The 23,348-nt window shown below is 37.7% G+C and overlaps 1 protein-coding gene across 5 annotated transcripts in view; it reads left to right on the forward strand.

Moving 5' to 3' along the window:
- The window catches only part of LOC149783187 (uncharacterized), a 79,933-nt gene extending 57,067 nt beyond the window's left edge, over nucleotides 1-22,866 (forward strand). For 4 of the 5 annotated variants that reach the window (XM_089931414.1, XM_089931413.1, XM_089931412.1 and 1 more), the window contains exons 2-6: nucleotides 16,612-16,773; nucleotides 17,630-17,730; nucleotides 18,618-18,734; nucleotides 19,556-19,687; nucleotides 20,948-22,866. In XM_089931414.1, the coding sequence (XP_089787540.1) occupies nucleotides 16,647-16,773; nucleotides 17,630-17,730; nucleotides 18,618-18,734; nucleotides 19,556-19,687; nucleotides 20,948-21,259 (789 nt within the window). In that variant the 5' untranslated portion in view covers nucleotides 16,612-16,646 and the 3' untranslated portion in view covers nucleotides 21,260-22,866. Of the gene's footprint in view, nucleotides 1-16,137; nucleotides 16,327-16,611; nucleotides 16,774-17,629; nucleotides 17,731-18,617; nucleotides 18,735-19,555; nucleotides 19,688-20,947 lie in introns of those variants that run through there. The other variant, XM_089931416.1, reaches the window with a different exon arrangement.
- The last annotated feature ends 482 nt before the right edge of the window (nucleotides 22,867-23,348 follow it).

Genomic DNA, 23,348 nt, shown 5'->3' on the forward strand with positions numbered 1-23,348 from the left:
GCACAAGTACGGCACAAGGGAAACATCAATTTGCCTTGACAATGGTGAGGTAAGACGGGATGGTATAGGTTCGTGGGAGGCAAAACTTTGCACTTGATCAAGCCTTCGTATTGTCGAATGTTTTTCAGGTCGATGTGTTCCGTCAGCAATTGCGGGTGCCCTACAGGAAAGCGACAATATTTGCACACGTAGGGATACAGCGAACACACGTCCAAGTATTTGATTTCTTCTCCTATCTCTTCGTCGGCTTGGTACAGCAAACAGGTGGCATTGGTCCTTCCTCCGTACAAACTATCCCTCGGGTTCAGCGGGTCCATGAACTGGTAACTTTCCACGAGGCGTTTAAACTCGGGATCGGTTTTCATACGGTGATCGTACTCGTGTTCCCACATTTCCACCACTTGGTATCCTTCCTGTTCTAACTTTAGGCGTCGCTGACAAGTGTCCTGGTACAGGTCTTCCATGGTCCGTTGCAAAAACTGATTTTTAGTGCCACGGTCAGGGTAACAGACGGGACATCCGTGAAATAAGCAACCGTTAAACTCGTACACGATCTTGGGGTTTTCTAAGTCCCAACCATCGACCGAATACGTTCCGATGGTCTTTTCGCCCCCTCCGTTGCGGGCATGCTGAATCCACTTGTCTTCCTTGTCGCACAAGTAATGTAACCAACGTAGGGCTTTGACCGAGTATTGACGTTTGACAAAGTGGGTCGTTTGAGGGCTGATGACAGCCACGGTCTTTTCAGGCATGAATCGTTGTCGATACACTAAGGAACACGCTTTGGCAATGGTGCAAGCTTCTTTCAAAGGATCCACCCCTCCGTGTTCCATGAACAGTTCTCGAAATTTTCCACAGCAACGCCGTAAAATGTCCACGTCGGAACGACAATACTTTAGCATTTCTTCCTGAAAGTCGAAAGGGTCCGAGGCGTGAGCCTGGTACCAAGCGTAGAAAGCTTCTCGTTGTTCGGTACGCATGTTGTCGGGGTCGTAATAGTGAGCCTCAGGCAAATGGGGTAGAACGGCGTGTTGATTGGCTTCCGTATTGAAAAAGTGTGGAAAGTACCCTTTAGCCATTTCTGTCATTCCAAACGTTTTAGGCATTCGACTCAAAGGCATGGCCAAGTAACTCATCGAATCTTTAAACTGTACTTGTCCCACTTGCATGAAAATGATTTTGGCTCCGTTCAAAGTCACTTTAGGACGCTCGGTGCCTTGTTCCGTATAGTATCTGAGAAGAAACTGTCCATCGTATCCGGAAAAATTGTGAGCCATCACCGTGGCATGACGATGACAATCTCCGTAACGTTCGATGTCCTCTTGGCTCCACGTCTTGTCGACGGGGTCTAAGACCCATTGGGCAAAATCGGCTAACGTGTTCGGTCCCCGAAAGATTTTTTCACGTCCTCCAGGAATCTTGCTACAGTGAGGGCAATGACTGAAGATAGGTTCTTGAATGCACTTCTCGCACGCTCGATGAGCCACGCAGAAATTAGGGATGTGAATGCCAGTCTCTTGCATGCATTCGAAATCGAAAAAGATGAAATTGCCTTTCTTCTTGTGACCGTACTCTTTCTCTGGTGGGGGTTGGTATTTTTGCACGTAACATTGGTGTTCCAAGTCCACGATGTGGTGACAAATGTGACATTTTTTCTTTCCTCGACATACGTGTGCCTTGGTACTATTGGTACGTATGCCTTGTCCACACGTAGGGCACAATCTCAGGAGTTGACAAGCACATTTCTGCTGTGAACCTTGCGTCTTCAGATGTTGTTGGTAACAGGCAGGGCTGACAAACGTGCGCAGACAAGTGGAACAAGGCACTGGTTCTTCGCTCAGACAGGGTGGAGAGGCCAAACATCCTGAGCATTTCCATCCACAATGTTTGTGTTGCTCTCGATTATTATAACCATAATCACATTTCTCACAATAATAACCGTATCCCAGGAATCCGGTGATACTGGTAATGGTATCGAAATGGTCATCGTGATGATAAACATGAATGTATTTTCCGTCCTTAAAATCTTGGCCTCGAAACAATAGAGGCCCGCGCATTTCTTGAGGGTGCACTTTCAAGGTGTATCGTGGAGCTAGGACATCTTGCAATTTTTGCATCTCAGGAATGCCACAGGGTGTGTCTTTGGACAGTCCGGCTTGTTGTGACAGGAGTTCTGCTTCGTTTCGTTGTTTGGCTCGGTCGGAACGTTGAATAGTGTCCCAGGTTCTTTTCCATTCTACCGTGTCGTTCTTGTTGGCATAGGTTCGTCCCACCACGATGGCACGGGCTAAACACATCTGGTCATGAGGGTTGTTAATTCGGACGAGACTCTTTTTGGTGTTGCGAAGGTCGTCCACCAATAACATCTTTTTGCGTCCGGTCCCTTGAGGAGGAGAGACGTGGGTCATGTCCAGTGTGGCTTTACCATCGGTGATGTCAAACTGGTCATTAGATTGTTGCACGTGTTGAATCTTGTCCATGACTTTGGAAGCAGTCAATTCTGCAGGGGTGCTAAACTCGATCCAAACAGGGGATTTCAAACCGTCGTGTTGTATGGAAAGTCTCAAGCGATCGTCTTCTTTGGGTTGACATTGTCGCTTGAGTGCAGTGAGCAAAGAATCCCACACCTCAGTGATGAACACTTCTGCTTTCTCTAACGGCACTTCAGCCTTGAAATCTTTAAACTTCACCGTGTATTTGTAAGCCGTGGTTCTAAATTTTCTAGAGGAGCGCTTTTCCGTCTCTCGAATGGAATAGTACTTTTCAGGGTTGACAAAGGGTGGTGAACTTGGTTTAGAGGGTTCGGATTCTGGTTCACTCATGTCCTCTTCAAAATCACTGGCATGAATTTGTGCCAAGATTTCAGCCCTGGTACGAGGCGATAGATCACGTTTCTGCCTCTTACTTTCTTCTTTCTTCTCGAATGAATGGGATCGTTTCATCTTGAAAGCAAAAAGTCAAATGACTCAAGTTCAAACACCATAAACTACTTTATAGTCATAGCAGACCAGCGTATATAAAAGGGTGTGTGTCTTGTCCTTTCACTATTCATTTCACTCTCAAGCCGAACACAACGATGGAAGAGACTGACCAGATGGAACGTTTCGTCAGAGCTTTGCGAGGGGTCATTAGAAAATTCTCTTCAGACCAGCCTACGGACTACTCTCCTTCCTTTCGAGATAAAAGTCAAGATACTTGCTATATCTGTCAGAAGAAAGGGCATTGGTCTTCAGAGTGTCCAGACCGTCAAAAAAGAAAAAAAACAGGGGATAAAAAAGACAAAAGTCAAGATACCTGTTATTATTGTAAAGAAAAAGGACATTGGTCTCCAGATTGCCCAAAAAAGAAACAAGAGGAGTCAGAAGAAAAGAGGAATTCTTCAGAAGAAGAGAGGGATTCTTCAGAGGAAGAGAGGGATTCTTCTGAGGAAGAAAGAAGACAGGTGAAGAAAAAGAAACAAGAGAAAAAAAGAAGAAGGGAAGAAAGCGAGGAGGAAGAAGAAGAGGAAAAGAGTGTGACGGTGAAGAAATTCAAAAAACAGAGAGACTAAACAAGGAGACAGAAGAAATCAATGAACTTTTTATTAAAGTGTTGTGTTGTGAATTGGATTGTAAAAAATGGAGAAAAGAATAAATGAATGATATAAGGTAAGAGTCTTTGAGTTTTGATTTTAAAATAAGAAGCTACACTCACGCACTCATACACAGACACGTACTATAAGGGTAAAATGGGTGGGTTTTTTTTTGAGTTATTGGCAAATTGAAATTGTATTTCTTTTCGAGAAATGTGGGTGGCCCTGAAAAGGGCCTTTTTTCTTTATGGTGCAGGGGTGAGTTTAACCAATCAATTTTAACTGCCTTATGCCTTTGCCACGGCCAAGGCCTACTTCTGGACTACGTAATGATGATAATGATTGGGTTGAAATCACTAAGGGTGGTACGGTAGGCTTAGTCACAGGGTTCACGTGTTTGGCTCGGGAAGGTCGTATTCTCTTCGGTCGTAATAAAGAAGTCTGATACATTTGTTTCAGACTTCTTAACTCCGCTAAAATGTCCAAGAGTACCGTGACCGTTTGATTTTCACCCTCTTGTTTCTTTGCTGCTACTACTTCTTCTTGCTGTTGCTGCTGTTGTTTTTTTCTTACCTCTTCTTCTTGCTGCTGTTGCTGTAGGAGAAAAACTTGTTCGGCTTCCTTTTGTCGTTGTATAAATTTCTCCAATTCTTCTTTCTGTCTCTGTCTAAAATTCTCCACTTGCGGTAATGAAGAAGGTAACGAAGGTTCCGGAACAAATTCTTGCGAGGAGAGAAAATCCACAAAATCCCAATTCACCTCTTCTGAAAGTAAGTCCGAGTTCCCTTGGGCGGTCTCCCCTGCTGGTGCACCCCAATGGATCGTTTTCTGAGTTTCCGTCATGTTGAATCACTGTCGCATAGATTGACTGCACACAAGCGCTAGCGAATCTATATTGACTACGTGACGTCACAGACTGCTCTCTTCGGATTGGATGCGGGCTGACTGAATTCTGTAACGCGTGTTCGGATTGGTGAATAAACTCAATCCGTTTCAATCCTTTCTGTCCCTATAAATAAGCGCCGTTCACTGCATTGATTCACCTATTCTCGGAGCCTCAACATGTGGACCGACGTTGAATCTTCAACCCTTGTGTCAACGATGATGTTCAGGACGGACATGCTCATGTATGTCCGATCCAAGTGGACCGTTGTCTACAGGACCAACAGCAGCCTGTGGATAAGAAGAGTCTATATAGAGAGACAAGGTTGCCTCAAGAGGACTCTGATGTATGGTCCTGCTGTAAGACGAAGTTTGAGGAAAAGAAGATGTCGCAAATGCCCTTTATGTTAAGGGAATATTAACATAAACCAAAGGCCCTTTTCAGGGCCAGCCATATTTCTCGAAAAGAGATAGTCTTTGAATTGCCTACCCCTTTTTTAAAAAAATTTTTTTAAAATTTAAAAAAAAAATCCCATGTTAAATTCCCCTTGTCCATAGAGTGTCCCACGATTTATTGCCATGTTAAATTCCCCTTGTCCGTAAAGTGACCCACGATTTATTCCCATGTTAATTCCCCTTGTCCGTAATCTGACCCACGATTTTTCGCCATGTTAAATTTCCATTGTCCGTAATCTGACCCAGGGGTCCCTGTAATGCTAATTCCCATTGTCCGTAAAGTATCCCCATTCACTACTTATATATTTGGTAGATGTAACAGGCATAACAGGAGTTTCCCTTGTTGGCCTATTTGGATTCAAATTAAAATTTAACATTGATGGTACATCATTGCATTGTTAGAGGTAGTTGACCAGAAATAGGGCTACGTTATTAATGTGTTAGAAGATGTTTACCGCAGTAAAAGAAAACAATTCGGAGCTGCACGGGAATTAACATTAGGTTCAAATTGGGATGGGGGGGTGGTGTCTGGTGCTCTACATGAAATATCATTCTAAAATTAACAAGAAATTTCTCGTTGGTCATTAAAATTATTTTATTGACAAAATGTCAGCCTGATCATTACCCCATAGGTTTAGACGGAAAATATAATGTGAACTAGTATTCTTCTATCCAACATTTAGAAATTTAATTTCCAACATCCAATTATGTTCTATCCAGGACCGCACATATACGATCAAGTATGAAACATTCAAAACCAAACACATCGTTTGTAGTGATGTATAATGATTTATCTATTATCGAATACCCCACATATATCATCAAATATACCCAAATTACTATTCATTACGTCGTGTGTAATGATCAAAACCTATTTTCCTACTATCCAACATCCTACACATGCCATCCAGCACTTGGTTATATACTGTCCATCACCTAGTTCTCTAATATTCAATGCCCCACATACACTGACAATACGCCGTATATAGTGACCAAAAATCCTTACACTTACAAAGCAACGAAAACTGTAGGATGCAAAAGAACGGGGTTGGAATCAAATATATTATTGAGCGTAAGCAATGATGTGAGTATTTATGTGTACATTATATTCACAAACATAAGTTAGTTGGTTGTGAACATAGGTAAGTATATAACATATGACACATAGTGTGGCAATGCGTTTTGAGTAGTATCTATCTGGACCTGATAAGGGGCAGCTTAGTTTGTGTCCGTAACCTTTCTCTTTTAGCGGTTGTTGCATCTCCTTGGTCTCGATGCATCTTCAGCCCATTTTTGTTTCCATTCATCCCTATCCAAAGTCTTGTTGGATCCTGTGAGCCGAAATTCAGTCCCATTTCGCTTCCATCTCCCAATCTTCTGTTCCTAAAATCAAAGGGAACTGTTTTTGCACATGTTGTTGGTGAGGTAGCTCTTCTGCCATCTGTTGCGGTCTCTCGCACCTCGTCCACCTTTCACCGAGGCGTGGGAATTCATTCCCATTCTCTTATATCCGTTCCCATCTTCCCGCACGTCCATGCTGTCAAGGTTTCATGATGTCTTCGTCAAGGACTTCTCTCACGAATTGTTTCGCTATATCATAAAAACATCGGCTTACTCTGCAAGTAAAGCTTTTGGGGCAAACATCCCATTTCATCTACCCGACTCAGGAGGTGGTCCACGTTCTCCATTGAGGGCTGCCCATAATTTTCCCACCTTACAGAGATCAGGCATTCTTCCTCTTTCGAGGATTGATGATGAACGGCTAGACAGATATGATCTGATTTGGATTTAGGTCATGTTTTCGTCCATTCGGCCATTTACAAGCGGTTACTGTATGCACTGCGTGCTTCTCAATTATGCCTCAAATGAGTGCGAGCATCCACTCAACCCTTATTATGTGCACCGCACGCGATTTAATTTACATATTCCGTATGGGTAAAAGGAGGAAAATGGCGACAGGGGTCACTTCGACGTCCCTGGATGGCTCGAATTGGTCCAAAATAGAAAGTTTGATTTTATTTGTCGAAGATTTAAAAGGTTGTAGCCTTGTACCATAGATAAAGGTTTCTTATGAGAATTTTGAAACCATATTATGTACTTCTGGATGCAAGTAATTTGTACAGGAAAAGACGATTAGATTGGAAACATCTTTTCGACACTACATTCATCAGGGATGTTTTTGTGATTCTTTGACAGATGAACTCTGAGATAGAAATGCAGCAGTGTTTAAATGCATGTAGGTAATTGTTTATTTATAGTCAATGACTTATGCAGTGGCAATCCAAGAATTGACACTGGGATTATGTCCTGTCAAACGGGTTTTGACTTCTTGGAGTGGACTTTTAACTATTCTTCGTTTATATCTTTTAGCTATTGAAATGGTGGATCACGTACACATACTTGGCGTGTGACACGAAACATTCAGTCGTCCATCTAGGAAACACAATTTGCACACGCACGTTTTGTTTTACCAGAGAGGACCCAGTTTCCAATGTTAAACAATTCTTTCTTTTTTATCTTCTCCGAAATTCCAAACAATTGAAAAGTTGTATAAATCCGCTTGCCATTTCTGATTGAATTTTGATGCGTTCTTTTGACATCTAGGAAAGGGTGGGCTTGTATAACGTGAGGGTTGATAGTTCTTTTAACTATTGCCATACATCGTGTTTCTGCTGCCCAACAAGTTAAACAACTGCAGATGCTGTTTTTCATGTTGTAATTTTGGAATGCAATGTTTAACGTACCATGCGAGCAAGCGATTCTAAATACGGCTTATAAACTAGGCTATCTGCAATAAATTGACTGTTTACTTCAATTCAGTAGTTTTCTCTTTTGTTGGCAATGTTGTGTCATCTTTTTGATTTAACCATTTCTTGATGTAGGTGTTGTCAACGTGAGTATTGTAGTACATATTGCTTCAAACTCTTCTTCATTTCTTGTTCTTGTTCTTTTTCGTCTTGTTCTTCTTTCTGGTCTAGTCAAGTTACCGGAGAAATAAAAATGAAGTTGAATATTGCTGAAAGAGAAAAGGTGAATTATTTTTTTAACTTGATGAGGACAGACTTAAATGAGGCGTGTGACATGTATGTAACCGGACGTCCTTTTTGACATCAATCGCAAACAAACGCATACAGAATCTCAAATTATCAGGAGGGGTAGGATTTAAATCGACGAATGAATGCGCATGTGACGACTGAATGCAATCGTTTGAGTGGAATAGTCTCAAGCATACTTTAGCCCAGTTCATCCTACCTGTTTGGTTACACTTGGACATGAGATTTATCCATTCGACATTAAATATACCTGTTTGGTTACACTCTGACATGAGATTTATCCATTCGACAATAAATATAAATAAAACACTGCATCCTGTGCACTTGATTCTTGATAGTGAATGTTACTTTGTTGAACATTATGGTAACGTCCTTTTCGTGTAAACAGAATTACTAGTCTAAGTACCAATAGTATTATGACAGCACTGGCCAAAATTCACACTAGACAATTCAAACTGATAAGACCAAGGCGAAACTACCTGATTGTCTAATGCAGCACAATTCAACAGGTGGAAAAATTCATCCAAATTGAAACTATAGACCCAATAAAGATCAAAGTAGAGAGACACCATAGTACTCAGAGGAAAACACGAGTCACTTCGAACTCCAAACACAGTGAAACCACAACTAATCTGGCTGAACCCACTAAAACCATTATCTTTAAAAAAGTAATAGCACTAAACGGATACAACAAGGACATAAGCAATGAACTCCTACTTCATAAACTCACAGCAAATGGAACACAGACCACCAAAGTATATCGTCTTAAAAATCACAAGGGACAAGGAACAAACAAAGCAGTTATAGAGGCTACCGAGCCAATACCCTCAATAATAAAACTAGGACAGTCAGGAGAGTGCCATAAGCTGGAAAACTACATAAATAGGCCAAGATTTTGCACCAAATGCCTGCACTGGGGACACTATGCCCTCAGATGTAGAGTCAAACCAAGATGTAAGTACTGCGGAGGTCAACACAAAGAATAATGTCACACAATTAAACAAAAATGTGCTAACTGTAAAGAAACCATTATCCTAGATCGGCAGAATGAAAATTTGCAATAAAAGAGAAACAAATAGTGGACTTAATGAACGAAAAACACCTCACCTACCATTCTGCCAAAAACATTATTTGTAAAAACAACCCCAACAAACCAAAATCTACCTCTGAAACAATCAATGAGCACCAAAACTCTCCACGCAGAATCAGAAGGGAAAACATCGCACCGCAAAACATACCCTCGAATCAGGAAACAAAAGAACCAAAAACTACAACCCATATTGTAACAAACCATGACCACCCTGATAACACTCCAGATACAAACAAAACTGTCACCCCAAACATCCCCAAACCTAACACACACACCAACACAGAATTAATACAGGAAGTAATGAACCTAACAATAGGAACCCTAATGCAAGATCTCAGTAGCATAATGAGAACCCTCAAAACCATTTTCACCATACTAGCTGATTGGACCACAAGACTAACAGATAAAGACAACGTCAAAAATGAATAGTACAAATAATAATAAAATCATCATCTGCCAATGGAACTGCAGAGGAATCTTTAAAAACCTATCAGAACTGCAGAACAAACTGAATAAATTTCCGTAAAACCAGACGTAATCTGCCTACAGGAAACCCTCATAACACAAGAACACAAACGCCTGCCCAAACTGCAAGGCTATACCCAGGGAATCTTTAAAAACAGACCCATGGGGCAGAAAGGGGGTGGACTAGCAATTTTTTTAATAGATACACTAATCTACTATGAAGTAATAGAAGTACCACCTAACCTAAACATCAATAATAGCATCGAAATAATGTCAGTAATGATAAATATAGGAACCACAAACGTTCAAATAATAAATGCAAACGACCCAGGGGGTACCTTCTGCCCTACCAACCTAATCTCACTAAAGGCAATCACTAATAACAACAACAACAATCTAATGATCTGTGGCGACTTCAACGCACACAGTGAATTATGGGGAGGTAAAAAGAAAGATCAAAGAGGGAAAATGGTTGAAAAATGGATAACTGAGAACAATCTGGTCATCTTAAATGACGGGTCAACCACTAGATTAAGCCCCGAGGATGGCACTCTCTCAGCCATAGACCTAACCATCACTACCCCAAAATTGGCTCAAATCATAAATTGGTGGGTGGATCAGGAAGATACGTTAGGATGTGACCATTTTCCCATCACAATCAATATTCAAACAAAAACTCAACACATTCCAAACGAAACCCCACCTAAATGGAGGTACCAACAGGCAGACTGGGACCAATTCCAATTATTACTAGCTAGAGTAAATCCAGATTACTTAGAAAGCCCAAGTATTGACATGTATTATGATAAAATAACAGACACATTTATAGACGCAGCTAACCGATGCATACCAAAGACAACTAATATCCAAAATAAAAACCCTGTACCATGGTGGACTAAACAGTGCACTATAGCACATAAAGATAAAAAAGGGCCTTAAATAAATGTAAACGCACCAAAAATTCTATCTACTTCCAACAATATAAAGATAAAGAAAAAGCACTAAAACAAACTATAAAAACTGCTAAAATTAATCTATGGCAAACCTTTTGCTCTAAACTGAGTCTAATTTCAAACTCAAAACAAATATGGGACAAGATAAAAGCCATAAAAGGGAAAGCAACTACCACAGCCCCAAAAATTAAAAATGCCATAACAAATAAAGATAAGGCAGACCTCCTAGCGAAGCATTTTTCGAACATGAGTAGCAACAATAATCACACAAGAAACTTTCAAGAACACAAAAAACTAATGGAGGGAACCCAACCTCAAATGTTTCAAGACCAAGGAACAAAAGAATCTCACCTAAATAGCGACATTACAGCACATGAATGGAAGATAGCCCTACGATCCAAAAACGAAACATCCCCTGGTAAGGATCAGTTAGGTTACATTATCTACAAAAAACTGCCTATCAATATAACAATAGCCATAATCAAACTCTTTAATAGGATATGGGATAAAGGCCAACTAACCACCAAATGGAAACAGGCCATAGTAATACCAATCCCCAAGCTAGGTAAAGATCCCAACAACATAAATTCGTACCGACCCATCTCCCTTACAAACAATATTTGCAAAATAATGGAGACAATAATCGCAAATAGGTTAAAACACCACCTAGAAACCAATAACCTACTCTCCATAAATCAATGTGGCTTTCGGAACAAACGGTCCACCACTGACCAGCTTCTCAAATTGGAAACAGACATCAAACTCGCTTTTAACGCACATAGGAAAACCGACCGCAACCTCATAGCGGTTTTTTTAGACCTAGAAAAAGCGCTCGACCTAGTATGGACCAATGGACTAATGGCCAAATTAAACCAATTTGGAATAACTGGACGCTTGTTCAACTGGATTGGCGATTTCCTCACAGGCCGGAAAATTACCACAAGAATAGGCAACACCCATTCGGAAGAATTTTCACTTGAAAATGGAACACCGCAAGGCAATGTAATAAGTCCCTTACTATTTAACCTAATGGTAAACGACCTTGACCTCAATGCAGCCTCCACAAAAATAAACTTGACACAATTTGCAGATAATAGTGGCATATGGAGGAATGGAAATCCTGCCAATAACACAGTAGTTAAAGAAATCCAGCAGAGCCTAGACAACATAGGGAGATGGGCGGACAAACGGGGTTTCAAAATATCTCATGAAAGAACTGTGGCAATCATATTCACCCCCAAACGAAATAACAACCTAGTCTATCCAAACTTCTATATGCAAAATCAATTAATCAAATACATAACAGTAGTAAAATTCCTAGGAATGTTCTTTGACAACCACCTCACATGGAAACAGCACATTGAACACCTCACCCAGAATTGTAACAAAGATCTCAATTTACTCAGGAACATCACAGGGACTGACTGGGGATCCAATAAGGAAACCCTCCTCAAGATATATAAAAGCCTAATTAGATCAAAACTGGATTACAGTTGCCAAGCATATAACTCGGTTAAGCAACCTGTATTACAAAAACTTGACACTATCCAGAAAAAAGCCTTACTATTATGCACAGGAACATTCCCTTCAACATAATTAGAAGAACTACAAACACTAACAGGAGAACTACCCTTAAAATTACGTAGGCAAGAACTGCTCCTCCGATACTCCATTCGATTAGATACCCGCCCAGACAACCATCCCACCAAAATAGCTATAAATAATCCTTGAACTAAGAGAAAAGATTCCTCTACTAAAAAAACAGATAAGAAACAATACAGACCAGAACAAATCACCATGGTTACAAAAAAAACCCACCAAGAATTAACATTGAAGCTACCAAATTAGGCAATAAAGAAGGACAAGAAAACTTACTTAAACCTGTACTGGTAAACGAAATCAACCAAAAATACCCGGACTATGTTAAAATATATACCGATGGATCAAAAACAAATAACCCACCAAGAACAGCAGCAGCAATAGTCATCCCTGAATTCAATATACAAACGGGATCCAGATTACCTGACTATTGCTCCATTTACACCACTGAATTCTGGGCTATACTTGAATCACTACAATGGATCAAAGACAACCAAATACCTAAAGCAGTCATTATAAGCGATTCCCTAAGCGTTATCAAATCGATCCAAAATCGCAATACACGCTCTAGGGAACAATTCCTCGACAGATCATGCCAATTAATCGACGATATCACCACAGCACATCAATTAGTCGAGCTCATGTGGATACCGTCGCACATTGGAATCTCTGGCAACGAAACAGCATACAAAGTTGCAAAAACCAAACTAGGAGATCAAAACTCTATCAAGCTTAACTATAGCTCTACAGAAGCAATAAGCTTCGCGCAAACATATATAGACCAAACATGGCAAGATTTTTGGAACTCCTCCACAAAAGGTAAAAAGCACCATGAAACCCATAAAAACGTAGATAGGAACATACAGCTACCTAAGGGTACCTATTTAGAACAGAAAACCATAAACAGGATAATAACTGGAAAAACTAAACTAGCAAGCAGTTTTGGAAGGTTTATAGGACCCAAACCAGCAACCATTAACTGCTTTAACTGCCACACCACCGAAGATCTACACCACGTATTCAATATATGCTCAAAATATCATCCCGCTCGGAAAATATTTATCAAAAACCAAAAAGAGATTGGATCACCACACACATACCCAGAGTTATTTATGGACTTTAATAAAAATAAACAATCAGCATATAAAAATATAAATCAATTCATAGACTCACCAGGACTTAGGAACAAAATATAATTACTATCTCCACAAAACCAAGAGACCCAGTAACTAGCTAAATAAATTTAGAAGCCACCACATAAAAACCCATAACATATCATTCAATTTTATAAAAGTATTAATAAATAATTCACTTACGAAGCACCTATAAAAAACTAAGGAAACCGCAAAATCGATTGTCCTAGATGTCCTTAACGAATCGAGTAATCAGCTAGGATTCCGGTCCTAGATGTCCTTAACGAACCGTGTAATCGGCTAGGACTCCGGTCTCTTGCTAAATAAAGTATAAATAACATTCAATCTCTAAAAACATTAATTAATAAATAACTTAAAGAGGTAATGTCTAAAAACTTATAAATAACATAAGGTAGGAAACACACCCTAAACACCTCGACTAGTAATACCATAATAACCTTGAAAATCTCTCTTCATACATGATTTCTACTAAGAACCTCTATAAACAGCATAGAACACCACCCCCCCCCCTTTTAGAACATTTTCAGTAAGAAAAAAAAAATCGAAAAAAACAAAATAATAACAAAAAAAATCGCAAGAAACACCAGGCAAATGCAACAAGAAACCAGTGATGTAAAGCAAGCAGGATCGTTCCCGAGCTCTCCTTCCCACTAATGACAGCCAACCATTCAACTGCAAGGACCTTTATGGACCCACATATTGAGGCCAAACTATCAGGCACCTTGAATCCATAAAAATCTGGGGGAGGTGGCACCATCCCCTTCCCCAGGAACAACTAGCAGACTGCGGTGCAGTCAGAAAAAAGTGGCACATGCACAGTTGTGCGCATTCTACTATAATTAAACTCAACAACAACAAAAGTGTAAAGTTTAATTTTGTCTTCGTATTCTCCTAACATGTCGTCAAAGATGACACGAAAAGTATGAAACATTAAAAATAGGCCCATTTGTCTTCACGAGGTATACCCTCTATAAGAGACAAAAAGGGAATCACCTTTATTTTCTTCCAGTAACATGTAAACCGGTTGCCACTCTTTGTAGCATCACACGACACTTTTTTTTGGAGGGCGACCGAACAATTTGCATTGGAACAAAACAATTGACAAATCTGATTTCGCCTAAACCATTTGGGACAGCAATCAACATTAAATGGATGGTAACGATCCAGTGCCTCCAGACTTTGACGATCTAAGATTTCGTCAATCAATTTTGAGAATGGAGTGTGCTGCCATGCATTACAAATTACAATGATGAGGTTTCATCAAAGACACAAACTATTATATACATTTTAAAATTTCTTAGATAATTGAGTAACACAATAAAACATATTTACGTTTTTAGAATCACATATATTTCATCTTTTACTTTCTTTTATCAGTAACAGGAGTTTTCATTATCAGACATTTTTTCCAAATGTCGAATCGAAGACTTTTCCATTCACGTATACTTTCACAGTGGTTAGATGCTGGTGTAACCAGATAGACTCTTCTTCGAAAAATTAATTAGTTAATTAAGTACAATGAAAGTCTTCTTCACACCGGGATACACTATATTATTCGAAATACAACGAGCTTTTCGTTAACAGATAAAGTTTTGGTAATATTGTCTTTGCTTGTACTGTTCATAAATTTACGTGGCATTGAAACATGTTGACAATCTATCTATAACGCTTTCCCGCAGGTAGGTAGTGATAGTACGGGGATCGTTGTTGTTGTTGTCGTTGTAGGGTTTGACGCCATTTTTCAGCACACGATAGACAGTATTAATGGTGGAGGAAGAACCCGGGAAAACCCTGGAAAGAACCACCGATCTACGAGAAGCTACTGGCAAGCTTTCTCACATACCCACATTGGCTGAATCCGAGACTCGAATCCACGCAGCCAGGGGTGAGATGACAGTGATCCGTAACGGAGAGCGCTTTATACCACTCGGCCACTCGGGGCCCTAACGGAGATCGTCTGGAATGCTCAAGGAAAGCTGTATCATTATGTTCATATTCACGCCACGACTAAACTATTATCACTTTCTGACAAGCAGAATGCTCTGGTTATGCTTTTGTGTGACTCGATATTTCAAGTTATTTTGGCCATATTTTACTTTCAACGTCTTGAATCGACCTTCCAAATTGCAATAGTCAGGCAATGCTATGGGAAACGCGTATTCATCTTTCCTCTGTAATTCTCGATGAAGTGTTGGTGCTGGTATCCAGTATGGATGAGATCCAAAGGGCGGCCAGGTTGCCTAGCTCTTGCTCATGGTATATATGAATTACTATATTGAGGACTATGCTCCTGTCTTTTATGGACTGTGGATGTTCAATAAGGTAGTGGGTTTTATGCGTACAGGTAAAATGAAGTGCTGTAATTTGGGCACACCAACTGATAACAATCAACATCTATGTAATGCCTACAGATGATACGCATTATTAATGTATTTCTAAAAATGCCTACCATAGTGATACATCATAGATGTAGATAACTGAAAATTTTAGTGATAATAATAGCTGTCTCGTGTATTTTCTTAATTTCCTATATGTCTGCTATTCAGATGAAATATCAACCTTTCAGATATATCACCTTAAACTAACCACTATTTCCATCAATTTCTGCTGTGAATATATGTTTAAAGCCTAACAATTTCTTACTTATAGGTATTTGTTTAATTAAAAAAATATTTATGGTAGCTAAGAGTCTCGTTTTACCTTGCATGTCTTGTCTGGAATAAAATTCAATAGGCGGATAACTTTCTTCTCTCAAATTATTAACAATATTTTTTTCCGCAATAGAGACTTTTATTTGGAAGTTTATAAACGTCAGATAGACTTAACATCATTCCTTGTCACTGTGTGCGTGTGTGTGTGTGTGTGTGTGTGTGTGTGTGTGTGTGATTTGGATTTTTAACGTAGCTTTAACAATTTTTCAGTCATATCGCTACGATGTCTGCAGTGTGACAGTTTATAGTGATGTCTAGCACTGGGGCATCATGCCGCAGACATGTAGCATGATGTCCCACCCAGTCACATTTTCCTGACACCAGGCCGACCAGTCCTAACACTAACCTCTTAATGATGAGCGCCAAGCGAGGCACCATTTAGTACCATTTTTGTAAGTCTTTGGTATGACTCGGCTTTTTGTCACTAGCGCGTTAATTGCCGCTTCAAGTTGAAAGATAAATGTCGGTAGATAAAACAATAAATCACACATTGATTTAATGATTTTCATGGCCAGTTTGAATTTGAATTTGAATCACTTTTCATCATCTGCGTTCGCGTATTTCGCGTATAATGTTGGACTGGAAGAAACAAAGTCGGCGTTTGAATAAGGAATTCATGTGTACAGGAAAATGCTTGATGCAGATTTTGATTGAGAAACTTATTCATCTTTTCACAGGTTTCCTAGGATATAGAGGACACAAAGGAAAGTAAATGGAACAGAAGCATAGGAAATGGAGCAAGAAAAATTTCTACGTCATAAGGGATAATTACACAACACTTCACGACGTCAGTACAGCCATAAAGGAAGCAGGTGTAAGAGAATGTGGACTAATCTTCGGTGAGCAAAACTTATATTACTTATATTACTTATATTACTTATATTACTTAAGTCTCGCTTGCAAAAATGATCGGACCAAGGTACGTGTATTTTGTCACAGTTAACGTAACAAATTTTTCCCTCTCTCTCTCTCTCTCTCTCTCTCTCTCTCTCTCTCTCTCTCTCTATATATATATATATATATATATATATATATATATATATATATAAAATAATAAAGACTTTGTATAGCGCCTAATCTTTAGAAGCTCTAAGCGCTTTAGAACATTAGATAATACCTATAAGATTAGAAACATATAATAATATTATTACAAAAACAAACACCATGAAATTAGAAAAACATTTAAAAAATAAAAAACATGCTGAGAATATTTCAGGTAGGAAACAGTATTAGGTTTATATATATAATTAATAAAGAAATTCAAAATGACCGTGTATGTATATAAGAATTAAATACTAGTCACCATGCGAGTATGTCTGCTACGCACGAGTGCATATAACACCGGCTAAGTATCATTGTTTTTGTTGATGTGTTCTTAGTCGTGATGGTATATGCACTCATGCGTGCATGCAAGGAGATGGGTACCGTTTACATGTGGACATGGGTTCGAATTTTCGTACAGTAAGAATTAAAAATTATTTAACGTGTATGATAGTATTTTCTGTATATAGAAAGTAAGAAAGAGAGATGCACACAAATGAGAGAATACACACCGCAATAATTATTTCTAGTATACAGTAATAATACCTCTGCCTTTACTTTCTTTTTCTCAGTTACGTTCCAAAATCATGATGAAACAATATATTGATCAAAGAACAATTAATTCATCTTAAAGAACCTTACTCTGCTCTATAGGTATCGATTATACGATGAGCAACCACTTACAAGGGCAGAAAACGTTTGGTGGACGTTCCCTGCACGATACTAGTGGACCAGAACTAAATCCTTACCAGCAGGTAGTATGTATGTATGTATGTATGTATGTATATGAGATAAATTACATTTTTTTTAAATAGGACATCTCGATTAAATTTATAATTCCCACATTAAAAACTTCATTAACACGATAACAATGACCTCGTTATTTACCAGCCGGTTCAATGAGAATGTAATCAACACTGAGTTGACAAAACAATTTCGATTCAGCAAACTGTAAATTCAATTAAATGCTAATTTAACGGATTTAAATATCAATAATTTGCATATTAATTCAGTTCAAACCTTCATCTTGCACTATTTTAAGTGTAAGGTCAAACAGATTTAAAACATAACAACTTATAATTAAGTCATATTATCTTTCCTAGCTAAACTACATTGCGATTCAATCCAAACATTGTAAACATTATAAACTTTTCTCTGAAGATAATTCTTAAAAAATGGGATTATAATATTAAATTAATAATATGGTCTAAAGTTAACCATGATTTTGTACGAGATTATCACTAAAAGATCTGTCAACAAAAGCACATATACTTTTGTGGCCATTACATAAAATCATATTGTCATGATCTACAGTTTTATTAATGCGTCGGTTAATAAATGATGCATATTGTGCTATGGTTGAAAGTATTTACGTTTCCTGTATTCTCCCCTCCTTAACTGATCAGCAAAAGGGTTACTAATTATCTGAGGTATTGTACTCTGACGTAACAATATCTCTTATGTGCTCTGCAGTGACACTATCTATCTATCTATCTATCTATCTATCTATCTATCTGTGTGTATGTATGTTTGTATGCCTATCTATCTATCTATCTATTGACAGACAGACAGACAGGCAGACAGAGAAAGAACTCTGTTCAAGTTAGACTGCTCCGCAAGCGTTTCATTTTTTTCTTTTTAGACGATATGCATTCTTGGAGAAACGATGGAGGAATTTGACGATGATGGTAAAATACCAGCATTTGGTTTTGGTGATGCCAAAACCATGGATAAATACATATTTCCCTTGAAAGACGGGGTATGCACAATAAACTTGAACGTGATGTCTTTGCTTGAAGTTGAAGCGTAAATTAGTAATTAAGTGATTTAATCAGTGTTATACAGCTGCTTAAACATTATAACGTACGACGATATATATATATATATATATATATATATATATATATATATATATATATATATATATATATATATTAACAATAATATCATCTTCAGTGTCACGGTTCTGCATATTTTCCTTCCTTTGGTTGTTCCCACCCAGGCCAGTTCGGGTGACCTGCATCTGTACTCTTTTAGAAATTCATTTAGTTTCCATGTGCTGTGGCATGATATAGCCAATAATGTGTTAAAAATGCCCTTCGAACCTCCAAACCAAATTTGATTTTGATGGATGTAATGGATATATTTACATTTAAACTAATTACCTTGTGTGCCCAGCTGAATGAAAGTTCTGTTAAACGCAGACAATTTTATGGTATTGTAACGCAAACATATGATGTTATCATTATGCATTGAAAAGAAATATATTTAATAATATCATTTTTTTCATGTGTCTGGTATTTGGATAGGAAATCTTTGCTAAAGCAGAAGAAGGTGCTTCAGAAAATAAGGACAAGGAGCGCTGACATCGATCCCTTTGGCTTTTTATCTCTTTTATCAATACTACATTTTATATAATGGTTTTAATGGTACCAAGGTTTTCGAGTAGTTCCAGCAAAGATTTAGTAAACAAATTTTTGATTTTTTTAGCAAAGCTTCTATTAGTTAGGATAGCAGTACCACACGTGAGAAATATTAATTATTATTGTATTATGATATTGTTGCTATTCTCAATTTCAGGGCGTTTGCGAGGGTATCAGTGAAGTTTTGGACAGATATAATGCAGTGACTCCTAAATTAAAACTTAGCGGGCCCACCAATTTAGCTCCACTGATAGAAGAGGCTGTGAAAATCGTTAAAGAGACAAAAAAGGTGATAAAAATATTGTGCAAATTTACCGCAAATTCGTGTTCATAAGGGACATTACCCTTGGATAGCAGCAGTGTTTCATCGGTCAGTGGTTAAATCAAAATATATTCTACAGCTTCGGAAAAAGATCAGTTGCAACATAATGTAATGTTCGTATTATTCAAACATATTTATAGAAATGCCGCTGTCTTTTTGAAGGTCATAAACCAATGTATTGTCATGAAGTTATACCGATTACTAAGTGGGGTATTATGCAAACCTAATTATTACTAATGCAATCAAACAGCAGTTTTAATGTGGCTATTTTTTTCTATGAAACCTTTCCAAAGAACGTAACTACTACTGCATAATCCGATGAGATATTAAAAGCCACTTATAAACAAGAACAATACAGAAATTGTTACACCGAATGTTTGATATCGTAATGAATCGATCTGATACAGTAATAACGAAACATACAAGGCGACGTACATCTACAAGCATTTTCTTTTGTTACCGTGACTGAAGAAGCAATGAAAGGAATCATTCGGTTAAGACAGAACTTTGTACATGAAACTGAGTCACATTTAGCTCACTAAGCGTGGCCTGAGACTTATACTGCGGACAACCAAGAGGCTATCAGAATGATGTATTATTGTGTCAAATTCAGGCAGACGTGTAGATTACTGTATGACGTCATTCTTTTGTTTTATTTAAAATCTTCAAAACTATATAACTAGAAAAACTATTTATTTGAACGAGTAGAGCAATAATGTTTGGGCTCATAAAGAGGAAAAACAGAATACATAAATCGAAATATTTATATTACTGTAATTTATCTGGTGTAAAGAAATAAAGGTTTCCTTTAAGGGACTGAAGTCAAACACTGTCGAGGCTATAATGTAATGTGAACATTTCTAAGATTCGATCACATCAAACAAGTTACATAAAAAGAGCAGGATAAATATTTATTCATATGATCGTTTTATTATCAGTTTAAGTTTTACGGTCTTTTTATATAAGTGACTGTTCATAAGGAGATCGAACGCCCAAAGTAGTGCTTAAAGAAGCGACATACACGCCCAAAGTAGTTCTTAAAGAAGCGACATACTTCGACAGTTTCATTGGGACGTACCAATAGCTTTTAAATTAATCACAAGTACTTATTTCAAATATGATTTGAACCTGTTTAATTCATGGTTTGTTAGGGGCTTAATATAAACTTTCCAAAACAAAACCTGATATAAAATATTTGCAAATTTGTATTTCTTACTATCGTTTTAGTTCCACATCCTTGTCATCTTACTCGACGGCCAGGTAACAAACCCAAAGATCAACCAAGACGCCATAGTGGAGGCTTCCAAATGGCCACTGTCAATTGTGGTGATCGGTTTGGGGGACGGTCCATGGGATGCCTTAAAAGATTTCGATGACGGATTGCCAGAGCGTGAATTTGACAACTTTCAATTTGTGGAATTTTACGAAACAATTACTGAAGCAAAGAACCCATATGTAGCACTCGCTTTACGTGCGTTAATGGAGATTCCGGAACAATATAAGATTATCAAAGACCACGAGCTTTTGAGAAAGATATGAATTATCTGCGTAGCATTTAACAAAGACTGTGATGAAGTGCAGAACTCATTTGCTTAAAATTAGTGCCTATACTGTTTAGGTTGGCATATTGAGGGAAAGGTATGAATCATTGTTCTATTGAGTTCTTTACGTACATTAAAAGATAAAGTTGCAGTCAAGTAAAATGAAGAACACTGAGTGCAGTTAAGGACTAAAACGTATTATTATAAATTATAGCCGAGAAAGAGTGACTAAATTAGTATAGGCAAACGTTATATATAGATATAGTATCCTTTCATTCTTTTACAATTCCTGATCGTCTGTACAGAGATTAAATAATAATAATAAAATGATTAAAAAAGGTTTTATTCTAAATTAATATATGTAAAATCCGATATACATAGAGGTTCAGGGATTGAATGGCTACATTCTCTTAAAGACCCAATACATCTTGTATAAAAGATATTTGATTTCTGTAATCGAGATTCGAATCTAGTAAGAAAAACGCAAGAGCAAATACACTTGCAGTTTATAGATTAAATGGCAAAATAAATTAAAGACAGCAAAGATTATATATATATATATATATATATATATATATATATATATATATATATATATATATATATATATAAAGTAGTCGACAGATGCAAAACAGAGCATAATGTGTGGAACGGTCTCTCCTTTTCTGAGGTTTATTGTTTGAACATAGTTGGTGAGCACATCATAAGTAAAACAATACCTGCAGAGTAGTTGAATATTTGCAGTAAAAGTAGTGTTCTAAACGTTTGGCGTCGAATGTAATTATGTCGTTGGTTAGGGCCAGGTATTGGGACGTATCGTAAGATTAGGATGATAAATCGAATGATAAATCGAATTTTTGATTTCTCTAATCATGATGCGAATCGAATAATACGAATGCAAGAGCAAATACACTTGCAGTTTATAGATTAATTCGGCAAAAGAAATTAAAGACAGCAATGAGAATATGATTGAACAACAATATGAAGCTGTATTTATGAATACATGTGGACACTTCTAATTAGACAAAGAATAGAAAAAGGCCAACGTATATATGTATATATAGCGAACTGATTTAAGTCTGATATACCGCAATTACAAGATTTACTTTTGATGTTTATGTTTAGTATGTATCATGCTTGGCATTTATCCAGTCCATATAATGTAAGCAATGCTTTGTAGTCGAACATATAACAAAAAAACTTAGTTCTCTTTTGACTTATATTTCTTATTCTCGTCATTGTGCTTCCAATGATGTAAGTAATGTACAAGTGAATGAAGGCTGTACATTTGTTGCTTCATCTGATGTGTAAAGAATATAACAAAATGACCCGTATCAGAATAAGGAAATTAATAGCAGGTGCTGAATGTTACACTTTCTGAATGTGTAGAAGAAGTAAACTGGATAAATTAACCAACATAAATACCAAAACAATATCTGATGCTAACGAAACGTAATAGCAAATAAAATAGGCCTTACGGAGTATCAACAGCATAGGTGTACCAAAAGCCATTTGTTTTGCCAGCGTCACGTGTGTTTTGTGTAAAACAACCCATTTCGCTTGCTAGTGTCACATGTACTTTTTATAAATAAAACCATTTCTCTACCCAGTGTCACGTGGTTTGTGGAAAAATAGCCATTTCTCATGATAGTGGCACGTGTGCTTTGTGCTAAAATAATCATTTCTCTACCCAGCGTCATGTGGTTTGTGTAAAAGTAACCATTTCTCTTGCTAGTGGCACGTGTGCGTTGTGCATACATTGACCAGAAATTTGTAACAATACAGCGCGAGGTAATCTTTTTTTTTTAGTAACACTGTATTCTTTCTGTCAGTAAGTTAATTATTGATATGATTTACAAGAAACTTGTTTCCGGAAAGCGTAGCTACATTTTTGTGGCGGTTTGACCATAAACGCATTTTACTTTGGCTATAGTTAGGCTTTTTTGGATGATTTAAATGTTTTCTTTTTATTCTTATTTGACCGTTTTCTAACGAGAAGAAAACCGTGCCATTGGTTGAATTATTCTTGTTTAGATTTGACATATTTTGTCATCCCGGATTCTAAAACACACTGCAAAATCATATTA

This window comes from Sinohyriopsis cumingii, chromosome 14 (assembly GCF_028554795.1).
Source record: "Sinohyriopsis cumingii isolate HCF-2022 chromosome 14, ASM2855479v2, whole genome shotgun sequence".
In the NCBI taxonomy this organism is placed as follows: Eukaryota; Metazoa; Mollusca; class Bivalvia; order Unionida; family Unionidae; genus Sinohyriopsis; species Sinohyriopsis cumingii.